The 16,338-nt window shown below is 39.1% G+C and overlaps 1 protein-coding gene across 1 annotated transcript; it reads left to right on the top strand.

Moving 5' to 3' along the window:
• The first annotated feature begins 9,403 nt into the window (after positions 1-9,403).
• Positions 9,404-15,265, top strand: LOC123762821 (lectin). Its single transcript, XM_045749581.2, has 5 exons — positions 9,404-9,470; positions 10,301-10,305; positions 12,912-13,086; positions 14,334-14,436; positions 14,988-15,265. The coding sequence occupies exons 1-5, from the start codon at positions 9,404-9,406 to the stop codon at positions 15,145-15,147; spliced, it is 510 nt and encodes a 169-aa protein (XP_045605537.1). The 3' UTR covers positions 15,148-15,265.
• Positions 15,266-16,338: the final 1,073 nt, after the last annotated feature.

Below are 16,338 nucleotides of genomic sequence, written 5' to 3'. Positions count from 1 at the left end.
AGTTGCTATGGCTCGATTTAAAAAAGTGACTTGTTCTCAGCTTATAAAAAAAAGTGAGTCACTGCTTCCCCTTACAGAAAACGGTTTCATCTTCGTTTTAACAGAGGAGACTATATTACTTGATAGAATAGCTCTATTAGCTCGTATTATAAAATGTTGTCATTGCACAATATTATGTATTATATATACAAAATATTATACATATATATATATATATATGTAAGATATACATGGGTTGATACAAAAATAATACAAACAGTGTTTAAAGGTTATGGATCTCTTGAAAAACACGACAATGGGAAAAATTGATGAATGTCACAGACGGGTTCGATCATTGTTGGAAGTCAAGCACTTCTTCGAATTCCTCTGACGTTGGACTAGTGCCCAAGACGCAACAGGCATTTCCCCTCTGAATCGCAACACTGAGGCCCTGGAACAAGAAACCTTTTGCTCTCTGGTCTTTTGTAGCGCTGATCAATTAGTCTCCCAATTCTTTCAGGAACTTCAATGCACATTTTCCCCACGAACCGAGGGTCTCCGAGCTGATCGGAACAAAGCTGTAGCAGTGTGCCAGACCTCTGTATTTAATCATTTTCTGCGATATCCTAAAAGAAGCTGCACTACCGCTTTCACGTGCGTTGTCCGTAATATATATATATATACATATATATATATATATATATATATATATATATATATATATATATATATATATATATATATATATATATATATATATATATATATATATATATATATATATATATATATATATATATATATATATATATATATATATATATATATATATATGACAATGTCAGACCACGGAGGAAAAATGAAACAGGAATTTCCTTAAGTACTTTCGTATATTAATACATCTTCAGAAGGAGTGAATTATTAATAAACGAAAGTACTTAAGGAAATTCCTGTTTCATTTTTCCTCCGTGGTCTGACATTGTCACATTTTTAATCACGTGTTTATTTTCGTGATATACACACACACACACACACATATATATATATATATATATATATATATATATATATATATATATATATATATATATATATATATATGCCGTACCTAGTAGCCAGAACTCACTTCTCAGCCTACTATGCAAGGCCCGATTTGCCTAATAAGCCAAGTTTTCCTGAATTAATATATTTACTATAATTTTTTTCTTATGAAATGATAAAGCTACCCTTTTCACTATGTATGAGGTCAATTTTTTTTTATTGGAGTTAAAATTAACGTAGATATATGACCGAACCTAACCAACCCTACCTAACCTAACCTAACCTATATATATAGGTAAGGTTAGGTTAGGTAGCCAAAAAAAGCTAGGTTAGGTTAGGTTAGGTAGGTTAGGCAGACGAAAAAGCCTTAATTCATGAAAACTTGGCTTATTAGGCAAATCGGGCCTTGCATAGTAGGCTGAGAAGTGAGTTCTGGCTACTAGGTACGACATATATATATATATATATATATATATATATATATATATATATATATATATATATATATATATATATATATATATATATATGTCGTACCTAGTAGCCAGAATGCACTTCTCAGCCTACTATGCAAGGCCCAATTTGCCTAATAAGCCAAGTTTTCATGAATTAATTTTTTTTCGACTACCTAACCTACCTAACCTAACCTAACCTAACTTTTTCGGCTACCTAACCTAACCTATAAAGATAGGTTAGGTTAAGTTAGGTAGGGTTGGTTAGGTTTGGTCAAATATCTAATTTAATTTTAACTCCAATAAAAAAAAATTGACCTCTTTCTGAAGAGAAAGTTTCGCTTCATAACCTATTCCTCCTATTTTCTTTTCAGCAGAAAATTCTTTTCACCGATCTAGAAGACGGAGGAATGACTCATGAATGATATAATCGAAAGAAGCATGACTCCCTATTAACACTGACCGGAATATACAGCTCCCCATACAAAAGTAAGAAGACCGCCAACTTAGTCATGAAGAACTCTTTCGACACGAAACGGAGAGCCAGAAATATATTAATGTAGTCAATGCTTTTGTCGGCCCACATGGGTACTGTCAACCTGAACGACCCCTATATTTAGCTAAGACAACAATAAATCCTCTGTGGCTCCTAAAAATGCACTAGCAACAACACTCAGCAAAATGCCCCATGATTTCTACTCACAATCAGATCATCACAAGAGATATTTTGGCCACTAAGATAATCGACAAATAAAACGACAATAGTAGATTAGACATAGCCGAAACATTATATACAAAACACTCGTAGCCAACTATCAACAGCCAGCTTACACCTAGGTATGCACTACCATCTACAAGACCAAGACAGAATTATCATCTCACTTTAAACGAATGCACTTTTGTCCCGTACGATCTGAGACCTTGGATTCGCAAGGAAAAAATGCCAAGAGTTTCATCAAGGTTTTTGGTTCCAGGCTTATGAAAACTACAAGAGATCCAAGCATTCTTTTCCAGCACCATAGTGTGGCAATCATGTAGAAGACTTCTACCACATTCATGGTTGCAGGCGATGAGTCACAATAACGTGGCTAAAGTATGTTGACCAGACCAAACATTCCTGGTTCCTGCCAGCAAATCAGATGATCTTTAGGAACTCTACAGTTTGTAATACATCTTACTATGGGAAAACATTTTAACGCTGAGTTGATTTAACTCGCATTTCTGGACTCATAAAGAGTAGCTATAATTGGCCTGCCATTCATAGTGCATAAGTATTGGAAGATCGTGAGACCTACATCCAGTCAATACCCTTTTACATGAAAGCAAAAAAAAAAAATCTTGATTGATATTGTGCACTTAAACTATTTTTTAAAAGTAGTAATGTTGATCTGAATGTCACCACTTATTCATGTGACAATGTTGGAAAGTTGAGGTAGAAACCTAAGGCGAGGTATTGCAACAGTCACAATAATAGCTAGTCAGGTCGACCTGGCTTTCTTGCTTATATGAACACTTGCAAAGATGCGCGGTTAAATAACACATTTCTGGAGTTGCGCTGGAAATTTTCTTATATTTTGTGGTTGTTCTTATGTCACACGAATGATAACGTGAGTCTGCACGTTACCCATGTGTTCTTTTTTTATAACATAAATATTTCTAAGAACATAATTTATTTATCAGCTACTTACCGTAAGTAGTAACTTATTTCTTATTACTGATCCATCACCTTAGCTGGGTATGACAAGTTGCAATTGAACAGCCTGAGTTCCTCCAGAAATACGTTTTTCCAAGTGACTATAAATATTCGTTTGTCAAATATTATGAGATGAGATCTTTCCTTGAAAAAATTTATCAATTCTTTTTATTGCTATAACCGAGCGAATCTACAACGAAACTGTCACTAGTAATGACAACATAAAAAGCAATATAAACACAGATCAAACAAAATAAGAAACGCACATCATTGACATTATCAACGTGGTCCCTTCATGGACAGACTAATAACAAAGAAGTAGTTGCCACAGATGACCGCGAAATACATACGTATTAGTGAATCGTCCTTGATTATGTTAGTAATGTTACAGCATTTAAACACCAAAGATGCTTAAGTTATTCACATATACTAAAAGAAACACCATTTGTATCTAAAATATAACAAACTAATCACCAAAGAAAGAAAATATATTATATATTAAACTACAGTTTACAAAATATGCAGCCTTCGGACACTCAAGCACCATCAAGGAGAATGAAGGAAATTTCAGCATTGCAACCCATTCGCTAAATTATTAATGCAAAATATATAAATCGTGAGAAGTCCTGACCTCTGAGCGCTCACCCCAACAACATGTTCCATCACCGATTCCCTTTATAAACCCGACCATCGTGTGCTTCTTTCAGATATGATCTCACTGGCTAAACATTATATATATATAAAGTCAGCTTTCTACGCGGTGTTTTCTAGCATTGTTATTGTCTTGTGTTCTCATCAGGGCAGCTCCTTTCTTCCTTTAGACCTTCCTCTTACACCGCCTTCCCATCTACCCTACTCCCTTACTCTCATCCCTAATACCTTCCTCCCTTCCACTCATCCCTAATACCTTCCTTCCTTCCTTCCTTCCTTCCTTCCTTCCTTCCTTCCTTCCTTCCTTCCTTCCTTCCTTCCTTCCTTCCTTCCTTCCTTCCTTCCTTCCTTCCTACCTTCCTTCCTTCCTTCCTTCCTTCCTTCCTTCCTTCCTTCCTTCCTTCCTTCCTTCCTTCCTTTCTTCCTTCCTTCCTTCCTTCCTTCCTTCCTTCCTTCCTTCCTTCCTTCCTTCCTTCCTTCCTTCCTTCCTTCCTTCCTTCCTTCCTTCCTTCCTTCCTTCCTTCCTTAGCGCCTTTCATACAAACGAATCACTTTTTACATCCACATCAAGCACACTTGCAAACATCATTGACAGCAAGCAGCCAGCGTGAGCTGAACCAACACGCTAAGCCCACAATGACGCAGCTCCAAACTGTAACCAATACAACCATGTCATCGCCGCGCCCCCAACCAGCTCTCTCATAACATTCACTCTCGGTTGTGAGACACGGCTGAACATGCACTTTATCAGTGACCTGGAGTGAGGAGTGTGACCTTGGCGGTAGCATCGAGGGGAGTATATATATAGCGGCAACACACTGAGGCCCGCTGAATCATTCCTTCTTCAGGCACGGTGGGTGGTGCATCGTTGTAACCAGCTATTGGGGATATGTGTTTGTAGCGATGGTGGTGGCGGCGGTGGTGGTAGACGGTAGTGGTAGCGGGTGGCGGCAATAGTAACTGGGGATTGCAGGCTCTAGCGGAATGACGTTCGAGATCAAAAGGGAGCGACAGCAAGTGGGTGCTATGAATGGACTGTTGTAGTTGGCGGCCGCATCGGGCTCCTGTAGTGAGCGAGGACATCGGGCTGTGTATGGAAGGGAATTAACGGACTGTTTTAGTCTGTTAACAGTTGGCGGTGTTAACTTTTTTCTTTTTTTCTACGCAAGTGGGTAATGGGGCAAACACCTTCTGACTCCTGTTAGCAGGCTGAGAGTTTCCCTGTCCATAGCTAATGCTGCTAGTTTTCCCCGGTCATTAACTCCTGCTGAGTGAACAGATTCGAAGTTATGGCTTATTTCCCAGTCAATCCTCCCCGGGGTATAGTTATGGGGCGAGTGTGTGAATCTTGTACTCACCTAATTGTGCTTGTGGGGGTTGAGCTCTGGCTCTTAGATCCCGCCTCTCAACCGTCAATCAACAGGTGTACAGGTTCCTGAGCCTATTGGGCTCTATCATATCTACACTTGCAACTGTGTATGGAGTCAGCCTCCACCACATCACTTCCTAATGCATTCCATTTATCAACCAATTCTGGCACTAAAAAAATTCTTTATAATATCTTTGTGGCTCATTTGGGCACTCAGTTTCCACCTGAGTCCCTTAGTGCGTGTGCCCCTTGTGTTAAATAGCCTATTTTTGTCTACTTTATCAATTCCCTTGAGAATCTTGAATATGGTGATCATGTCCCCCCTAACTCTTTTGTCTTCCAGCGAAGACAGAAGTGTGCAGTTCAGAATGTGTGCAGTTCTGTGTGCGTGTGTGTACCTCTAACTACTAAGCCAACTACTGACCAACCCAGTATGCACCTCACAGACGTTGTCTAACTCCTAGGTACCAGTTTAATGCTAGGTGAACAAAAGCAAAAGGTGAAAGGAAATGCTACCAAAATGTTTCTGCTCCTGTTATTCTGTAGGACTAGACGTGTTTAGAAGTGGGCGGCGGTGACAAGGCTCCATGATAATTAAGAGTGAGATGACAATTAAGAGTGAGAGTGGGTGAGGTGAGTAGGTCAGGTATGCCGGCCCGAGGGAGAGGTGCACTGAGCGGTACCATCAACCAGTGTGTTGAGTCAGTGGTCGTGGGTTAAGTGAAAGGAATGATTGCCTCAAGACGATGCAGTGTGGATGAGTGGGTTATTGTCTCAAGTGTGTCTTCGTGGGTCAAGTGAGAGGCTTCACTCTCTCAAGACGGTGCAGCGGGTCAGGTAAGAGAGGGAAGTGTGCTAATTCAGACGTCGCAGGTCAGGTGAAAGGGATGAGAGTCACCGGACGGTACAACGGGTCAGGTGAGACACACGTGGTGAGTTGCTTACAGGTTGGGCAGTGACAAATGGAGCTGTGAATATGCATCAGAAAAGGTGGCGAATGAGTGACAGGCCTGGTGGTGAGTGAGTGACAGGTGTGGTGGTGAATGAGTGACAGGTGTGGTGGTGAATGAGTGACAGGTGTGGTGGTGAATGAGTGACAGATGTGGGGATGAATGAGTGACAGGTGTGGTGGTGAATGAGTGACAGGTGTGGTGGTGAATGAGTGACATGTGTGATGGTGAGTGAGTGACAGGTGTGGTGGTGAATGAATGACATGTGTGGTGGTGAATGAGTGACAGGCGTGGTGTTGAATGAGTGACAGGCGTGGTGGTGAATGAGTGACAGGTGTAGTGGTGAATGAATGACATGTGTGGTGGTGAATGAGTGACAGGCGTGGTGGTGAATGAGTGACAGGCGTGGTGGTGAATGAGTGACAGGCGTGGTGGTGAATGAGTGACAGGCGTGGTGGTGAATGAGTGACTGACGTGATTTAGTGGCAAGTGAATGACATACTCGGTGAGTAAGTGAGAGGTGTGCAGCAAATAGATGGTGAATGTCAGATGTGGCGGGAAGTGACCAAGAGGTATTCTTGTGAGTGAGTAGGAGAGGTGATGAGTCAGTTAGCGAGTGTGTGAGTAACAGTGGTGATGATTGTGAGTGACCACCTGATGTAACACTTACCAAACACTACAATATAAGCACATGACCACACAACAGTAATACAACTGTATCGGTGAATACAGTAATATACACATATTACATATGGTCACTATAATTTATTTTTAGTTGTATTGCATAAAACTTTGAGTATAAAAAGGTAAATGTGACGGCGTTTCAGTCATTAAGTCTTCAAATAAACTTACTCAAAAGTTGCCGCACTGGAGTTAAAAAATAACATAATCTCGACATTTTTATTTTTTCATGTTTATCTTTTTGCTTTCAAATGAACGAATGAGGAAGCGTCGAGTCATGGAGTCAAGACAGACGTTAAGGAAAAAAAAAGAAAAAAGATGAAAAGCATTTCACGAAGCCTTTCTAAATTTCGCAATTGAGAATTTACCTTAAAATTCACAACATCAGGCGCCTTTCACCACGGTCAGCGTTATGTGAGGGAACTCTGCACGGTTTTGATATTTCATTGATTCTAGCCGACCCTACTTGACAACGAGAGTGGAAATATCGCACTCGTTTAACTTCACTCGTGGCTCCACAAACAGTAGTGCTGGGTCAGATGGTTCCGTCTAACAGTCGAACGAAAGCTTATGCATTTGAAAACACTATTCAGTGTCGATAGTCTAATGTAATGCATTCCGACTTACTAGATTTCAATCATATTTACATTTATACTTGCGGATGGTAATCAACAACGTGTACTCTATTTCATTTCATTGACTTGTTACACAAAGGTCTAAGATTGATTTTCGTGCATCACAGTGGCCATACAGAATTTGTCTGTAATGCATTCCATGTTATCTCGTTCTGGCGGCGCCCTTGCTGGACATCTTTTTTCTTCCTTCACTTCTCTGAAGGTATCCCGTAGGATCTTATGCGTAGCAATCATATCTCATTTTTCCGTGTCTCATCTAGCATACTTGGGATTTTATCCGGTCTATAAATATATATATATATATATATATATATATATATATATATATATGGGTCCCCCTTCTTCCAGCTAGAGTATATATATATATATATATATATATATATATATATATATATATATATATATATATATATATATATATTTTATTATTTTTGTATCAACCCATGTATATCTTGTAACCATCAAATGCATAATAAAGCACAAAAAATATTTAAGGAAGGGGGTGGTAGGAGAAAAGCACACAGAAACTGTATGGGAGGGGATCTAAACATTCCCTCTAATGCGTTATGCGTGGTTTCCTCCGAGGCTATGGGTCCCCCTTCTTCCAGCTAGAGGTGGTACTCCCTTCCTTATATATATATATATATATATATATATATATATATATATATATATATATATATATATATATATATATATATATATATATATATATATTTATATATTTATATATGTATATATATATATATATATATATATATATATATATATATATATATATATATTTATATATTTATATATGTATATATATATATATATATATATATATATATATATATATTTATATATATATATATATATATATATATATATATATATATATATATATATATATATATATATATATATATATATCTAACACGAATCTTCTCAATATTTCTTACGTTCTTCTTCACTATTGAAGGTAATTGATAAATTAACTCTCCAAAATTCATTCTCTATTTCTAGTCTGACTCCTGAACGCGTTTCGTAATGCATTTTACATTTTCAAAGACTTAGTTTACACATAAAATACATTCATACTTATCTTCGTTTTGGGTGAGGTGATATGGCACAAAAGTTTTGGGTGAGGTGACAAAGCTATGACAGAACCCGAATCATTGGGTATAAACTGGGTATGAGAACATAAGAATGGAAGTAACTGCAGAAGGCCTATTGGCCCATACTTCCTCTTGATGCTTCTATGTTGTTTCGGGGTCTTGAAGTGGGTAGAATATAGTTGTGCATTAATTGGCTGTTGATTGCTGGTGTTAACTATTTGATGTGTAGTGCCTCGCTGATGTCGATTCTCCGGCTATCGCTGTATTTATCTATGATTTCTGTGTTGCTTGTTAAAATTTCTCAGGTGATGGTCTGGTTGTGAGAAGAGATTATATGTTCCTTGATGGAGCCCTGTTGTTTGTGCATAGTTAATGGCTTAGAAAGAGACGCTGTTGTCTTGCCTATATACTGAGCTCTTTAGGTCTTACAGTCTCCAAGCGAGCATGTTAAGGCATAGACAACGTTGGTTTCCTTCAGGGCGTTCTGTTTGGTATCTGGAGAGTTTTTCATGAGTAGATTGGCCGTTTTCTTTGTTTTTGTAGTAAATTGTCAATTGGATTTTCTGTTTTTTGTCTTCATGGATAACGTTCCTATCAATAATATTGACAATTTACTATCCATGGATACTAGCTACCTAGTATCCAAGGTGAGATTCTGTCAGTCCCAACAGCCTTTGTGACATTCAGCTTCAACAGAATCCTTTTGACCTCATCACCGGTAAGCTCAAATTCCTCAAATGTTCCTTGGTTTATGCTTGTGTATGCATAAGTGAGTGTGTTTGAGTGTAATGTGTTCTAATGCAGTAAAACTTTCGCATTCTCATGTCAATTAATCAATATTGTTTTCTTCAGATGAAGGCTGTATTGCTCATTGCCCTGTCGGCTGCTGTGGCTGTTCATGGCGGCTACGGTGGTGGTGGTGGATTCGGCGGCTTTGGCGGTGGTCATGGAGGCGGCGGCTTTGGTGGGGGACACGGAGGTGGCGGCTTTGGTGGTACCGGACTGTATGGTGGTGGTGGATTTGGTGGTGGTGGTGGCGGCTACGGTGGTGGCGGCGGCGGCTACGGTGGTGGCGGCGGCGGCCACGGTGGTGGCGGCGGCGGCTACGGATTGGTAAGGACTTTAAGCAATAAACTGTATTAAGTGCTATACTTCTACTACTACTATTATTACTACTACTTGTATTACTAATAATGATGGAAACAATCGGTATAATGAAAAATAACAATAATAATACACGTATTTGTTATTGTCATTTATCATTCAATTTCTTAAGCCGTAGAGAAACACGAGTACTGTTACAGAGATAATTAAGTTAAGTATATAGCTAAAGTTTACATAATATTTATATGGAGATAAACGTTCATATTTTTCTTGTAAATAAACACACACACACACACACACACACACACACACACACACACAAAGGGGGCCTGGTAGCCTGGTGGATAGCGCGCAGGTCTCGTAATTCTGTGGCGCGGGTTCGATTTCCGCACCAGGCAGAAACAAATGGGCAAATTTTCTTTCACCCTGAATGTCCCTGTTACCAAGCAGTATATAGGTACCTGAGAGTTAATCAGCTGTCACGGGCTGCTTCCTGGGTGGTGGGGGTGGGGGTGGAAAAAAGTAGTTAGTAAACAATTGATTGACAGTTGAGAGGCGGGCCGAAAGAGCAAAGCTCAACCCCTGCAAAACACAACTAGGTGAATACAGGTGTGTGTGGCAGTTGTGGCACCTCTCCTGCCACAGGAGAGGTGGCAGTAAACTAGGCGACCTTGGAAGGGTTGGAAATTACGAGAGACGAGGTCAAGAGACACCTGTTTGATCTGGATGTGAAAAAAGCTGTTGGCCCAGACGGGAATCTCATCATGGGGCCTCCGTCTCAATCGACCAGGAGGCCTGGTCGACGACCTTGCCGCGGGGACGCTAAGCCCCGGTAGCACCTCAAGGTTACCTCAAGGTAAGGTATGGGTATTGAAAAAGTGTGCAGACGTAATTTGCTTGCCACTCTCCATAGTGTATAGTAGGTCACTGGAGACGGGAGACCTACCTGAAATATGGAAGAGGGCTAATGCAGTCCCAATATACAAAAAAGGGTGACAGACAAGAGGCACTGAACGACAGGACAGTGTCCTTAACTTGTATACCATGCAAGGTGATGGAGAAGATAGTGAGAAAAAACTAGTAAGAAATCTGGAGAGAAGGGACTTCGTGACAACCCATCAACATGGATTCAGGGAGGGTAAATCTTGCCTCACAGGCTTAATAGAATTCTACGATCATGTGACAAAGATTAAACAAGAAAAAGAAGGATGGGTGAACTGAATTTTCTTGGACTGTCGGAAAGCCTTTGACACAGTACCCCATAAGAGGCTAATGCATCAGCTGGAGAAACAGGCAGGAGTAGCTGGTAGGGCGTTCCAGTGGATAAGGGGAGTACCTAAGCAATATGAAGCAGAGAGTTACAGTGAGGGGTGAGACCACAGATTGGAGTGAAGTCACCAGTGGGGTTCCACAGGGCTCTGTACTTGGACCTATCCTGTTTCTGATATCGTAATTGATCTACAAGTGGGTATAAACTCCTTCCTCTCAATGTTTCCTGACGACGCCAAAATTATGAGAAGGATTAAGACAGAGGAGAACTGTTTGATGATTCAAGACTACTGTACAAACTAAAGGAATGGTCGAACAAAACGTTGTTAGAGTTTAACCCAAGCAAATGTAATGTAATAAAGATAGGTGTAGGGAGCAGGAGGCCAGATACAAGGTATCACTTGGGAGATGAAATTCTTCATGAGTCAGAGAGAAAGAAAGACCTGGGGGTTGATATCACACAAGATCTGTCTCATGAAGCCCATATCAAGTGGATAACATCAGCGGCATATGCCAGGTGGGCCACCAAAAGAAAGGTCTTTAGAAACTTGTGTAATGAATCATTCAGAGCTTTGTATACCACCTATGTCAGACCAATCCTGGAGTATGCAGCTCCAGCATGGAGTCCACATCTAGTCAAGCATAAGACTAAACTAGAAATGATTCAAAGACTTGCCACCAGACTAGTACCCGAACTGAGAGGTATGAGCTACAAGGAGTGACCACGGGAATGGAACCTCACGTCGCTGGAAGACAGAAGAGTTAGGGGGGACATGATCACCAGATACAAGATTCTCAAAGGAATTGATAGGGCAGATAAAGACAGGCTATTTAACACAAGGAGTACAAACACTAGGGGACACAGGTGGATATTGTGTGCCCAAATGAGCCACAGAGATATATATAGAGAGAACGTTTTTTTTAGTGTCAGAGTAGTTTACAATTGAAATGCATTAGGAAGTGATGTAGTAGAGGCAGACTCCATTCACAGTTTCTAGTGTAGATATGATAGAGCCCAATAGGCTAAGGAACCTGTACATCAGTTGATTGAAAGTTAGGAGCCGGGACCAAAGAGCCAGAGCTTAACCCCGACAAGTACAACTTGGTGAGTACACACACACAAACCACTGAGAGGTCCCGGGTTCAATCCCAGCGCAATAAGGAGACGGTTCGGGACGCTTCTGCATCATGTGGTATGGCAGACCAGCCGTTGGCCTTTGAGTACCGCGGTAATCCTTTCAGGCTTCGTGTCACCGACAGTGGTAAAGCGTATATATCTATAAAGGGACACACGAAGCATTAGGGAGGATTTTTAGCTCCCGACCAATGCAGGTTCCATTTATACTAATGATTTTGTTAAACCCACCAGAACCCTCAGATCCTATAAAAGTAAGGAAAGCTGAAGCTATCAGAAGCTTAGATGTGCAACAGGCAATAATAACTTGCAATTAGGTGTGCACAGAAGTAAAGCAATAGAGCATAACGGCTTGCTCTTGAATGTCTTTCAGCCATCCTAAGTATATCATACAGTACCTTGCACTAGCGTAGCCACGTAACCATTTTATATATTTAATATAAAATGAATTTTATTGTATTAATAATACATACAATAAACCTGTGTGTATTAACAATACACACAGGTTTACCTCTGAAAAAGGAATTGAACTTTGTTTGAATATACTCTTTATAAATTATATTACCGTATATTTATATGAAGCAGAAATATGATTAAATATGAAGAAATATTATATACATTCACATCCAGAAATCGTGTGAATTTTTCAGTGATGTGTAACTTTGGATACTTTTCTTTTAAATGTAATTTTCTAACAGAAAAAACGATATATCCTCCTTCTAGAATCAAGCTTCTGTAAAATTAATTCTAGTATCTCTTGTTTTGGAGGTTTACATTATATCCAGCAATATTAACTTGGTGTAAAGGTTGTCGCCGGCATAAAGCTCAGCGTACATCTCTCCACTGTACCAGGTGGACCTGAGCTTGGAGTATACCGACTACCACTTCTCATGGCGGCATGATGGAGGCAGGAAGTATGACTGGCATACTGCTAACTACTACTGTTCCAGTTTGGGCTATGGCTGGCAGGGTGTTAGTATTGAGACTTACGAAGAAGACAAAATTATATCCAATATCATCTATCAAGGTTAGTAAGATATCACCCTCAACTCATTGACTGTTAAGTTATATCTGTCAATATACTCCACAATGTGCAATATTTTAGGAGATATCAATAATATACTTGTTCCTACTATGTAATAGGTTCGAGGTGAGTCTGTTCAATGGGAAAGGAACAATATACTAACAGAGTGTACTGAAATATTCCTGTTTAAAAAGAAAAATATATATAGTTGCTCCGACTGTCCAAGTGGTTGGTCACCATTACTTTCCCCCGTCCCATCCCAAATCCTTATCCTGACCAAGTGCTATATATAGATGTAATGGCTTGGCGCTTTCCCCTGATTATTCCTTCCTTACTTCGTCAGAAGTTGTTATAAAAATGATAGAGATTATGACAAAATGATGAGAAAAGTCTAGTTGCCATACTTAAAGTGTGGAGAAATGAAAAGTGCGATATTACTCGAATTTGTCTAACAGAAAGATTACCATTCAAACGAAAATCACATACAAATAATATGTAGATTATGGAAACAATATCTTACAAGTTTATGTTTGCCATCCTTCGCTGGTAGCGAGGGAGCGCATGCGAACTTGCTCTCTTAATCCTCCATTTAAAGAACTAGAAATATATATTGTACAGTTTGACAAAAATATTGTAAATTAGAGGAAACTTATGTATACAAAATCTAAACTAATGTAATTTGGTTGCAAGCAGATGACAAAAGCTGTGAACATACGAAGTAATCGAACTTTTGTGTTCTTTCTAATAAATAGGTATAAACTATTAGTGAATATAATGGAAGATATTATATAAAAACAGTCAAACGACCGCAGTGATGAGTTTTATTCTGTTTTCAATTTATACAAGTCGAAAGTGTACTTGACTGAAAAGATAATGAATGGGACGAATTAAAAAAATACAGTTCATTAATATTTAATATCTAATTCACTGAACTAATTTTCCAACTAGTTTTATCTGTCAGGCGCATGACAGGCACTATCATGCGTCTGTGATATTATGCATGATTTCTGTGCTTGTCAAAGGGTTTATGATTTGTTTCATTTATGTTAACAAGTCAATAGCATATCCATACAGTTGTTTGTTAGTGCGAACAACAGCATTGCCTTTTTAAGTAATCCCCAGTTTTAAAAGTTTTTTATACAATTTATAATAAAGTGTTTTATGTAAATTATTAAATTTTATGTGCTAATTACTAATATTTTGTAAACTTATTTTCATCTATTTTTAACTGGCAATATATGTTTCCACAGACAAGCTGAAGTACATCTGGACTGGTGGATACCGCGATGGGTACGAGTTCGCCTGGCCCTCTGGCTACCCCTTCTACGGCCTCAACTGGTCCCTCACGGGCGGGTGAGTCGCCCATCTTATTGTTTGGAAAATGTGGCTTTGATTCTGGTTAAGAATCTTTTATCACTATTTCTTGTATCACATTATATCTGTTAATTGCCATATTACGCTCTCTTTCTTTGGACAAATTTAAATAAAAAAAATATTTTGATGAAAGAATCATATATCAACTCATTCATTTAGAAAGCATTATGTCTCTAATCTCTCTGTAAGTGATCAGAAATATAATATATACATTATAAAACCCGCATTCGTAATGCAGGGAAAGGGATGGGTTGGCAAATTAACATTATGTAGATATGAGACATACTTTCTTAGTACGCATATATAGACTTCACGAGCAGCGTTGTTTCTCAGGAGCACTAGGAGATGTAAAGTACCTCCTCTCTTTTTGCTAGCTGGGGAGAAAATACTCTAGATGTGTGGACTCGTACCAATGTGCTGAGAACGGACGACAGCACGCAACTGTATTATATTTTTACTGCAAATTATATTTTTCATCCATCCTGAACGGTGTAAATTTATCTGACCATAAACTCTGCTTCCTTCCTTAGCCTCGGACTTCCCCAGCCTGACAACCGCGAGGACGGGAAGGAGTTCTGTCTGGCAGTGCTCAACAACTTCTATAAAGACGGCATTACATGGCACGACGTCGCCTGCCACCACGAGAAGCCCATCATCTGTGAGCGCCGCCGCGGGGGCCACTATGGCTGAGCCGCGGCGCTCTCGCTGTTAACTACAGCTCTCTAGAAATACATTTTTTATTTAGTTTTATGAACTTGTACAATAACATTTTGTAATTTAATATATAAGTAATATATACATAATAATATATATTACATACTTAAAGCACTTTATTTACCCCTCTGATATTAGGATGTTAAAGGACCCGAATTAATAATATTTGGTAAAAATATAATTAGCATTGTCTGGAGCTGATTGGCTGACATGTCAATTCACATTGATTGGTTTATTCAATGTTTGAAAGATTTGATCCACACTTTGTTATACAGGGTTCTAATCCTTTATTAATTGTCCAGCTGTTAGTCTCTGAGTGTGAATCTGTAGCATTGAGCCTCCAGCTGTGAATCTGCAGCTGTGAGTCTCTAACTTTGAGTCTCCAGCTAGGAGCCTCTACCAGTTGGTAATTTGGATACAGCTGGTCTCTTTAAATGTTTCTCTGTAGCCAGGATTGTCTTATATTAATCAGTTATTCCTGCCAATGTAAACCTTTCATCTTACAGTTCTCTCATCGTTGCCACCGTAAACATTAAGCTGCGTCTGGACATCTGACTAGCAAGGTCGAATTCCTCTTGACTGCTACCAAAATTTGGAGTACTAACAATTCTAGCCGGGTATAAATATTCCCGAAAGCTGGGCCCAATTGTGGAACTTAAGAAAACTGTGGAAGTAAATGTGAGGTATATTTTAGCCCCTCCCAACTTACCTTCTCGGATTTGTTCATTATTTTAGTTCTTAATACTCACAAAATAAATTTCTATGCGAAATGTGAGACTAGACCCTAAGACGAACGAAGGTCACACGTTGCCACATGACAAGTTCAGCCAAAGTGTCCCCAAACGAAGTTTTGTAATTAAAAATCAATGCAGTTACACGTTGCCTAATTTTCTCTTTATTTTTTCGTGTGATTTACATCGACATACTTTGTCCTGTAATATATGGATTCAAAGTAAAATGTAAAAAATAATTGTTTTAAGCATGGTGAGAATAACCTATATTATAGTCATACATTAATTCCGCGCGCCCGGCGGATGAGGGAGTGTCAGAAACATGACAAGGACAACAGCTAACCAATTGAATCTATTTTGGTGGAAATAAATACACAAGTCCACAAAGGCAGTCAACAGCAACAGCCTTAAGCCAATTGAGACTCAACGACTGTGA

This window comes from Procambarus clarkii, chromosome 27 (genome assembly GCF_040958095.1).
Source record: "Procambarus clarkii isolate CNS0578487 chromosome 27, FALCON_Pclarkii_2.0, whole genome shotgun sequence".
NCBI lineage: Eukaryota > Metazoa > Arthropoda > Malacostraca > Decapoda > Cambaridae > Procambarus > Procambarus clarkii.
Note: the sequence above shows the minus strand (reverse complement) of the source record. Positions and strands in the feature narration are given on the sequence as shown.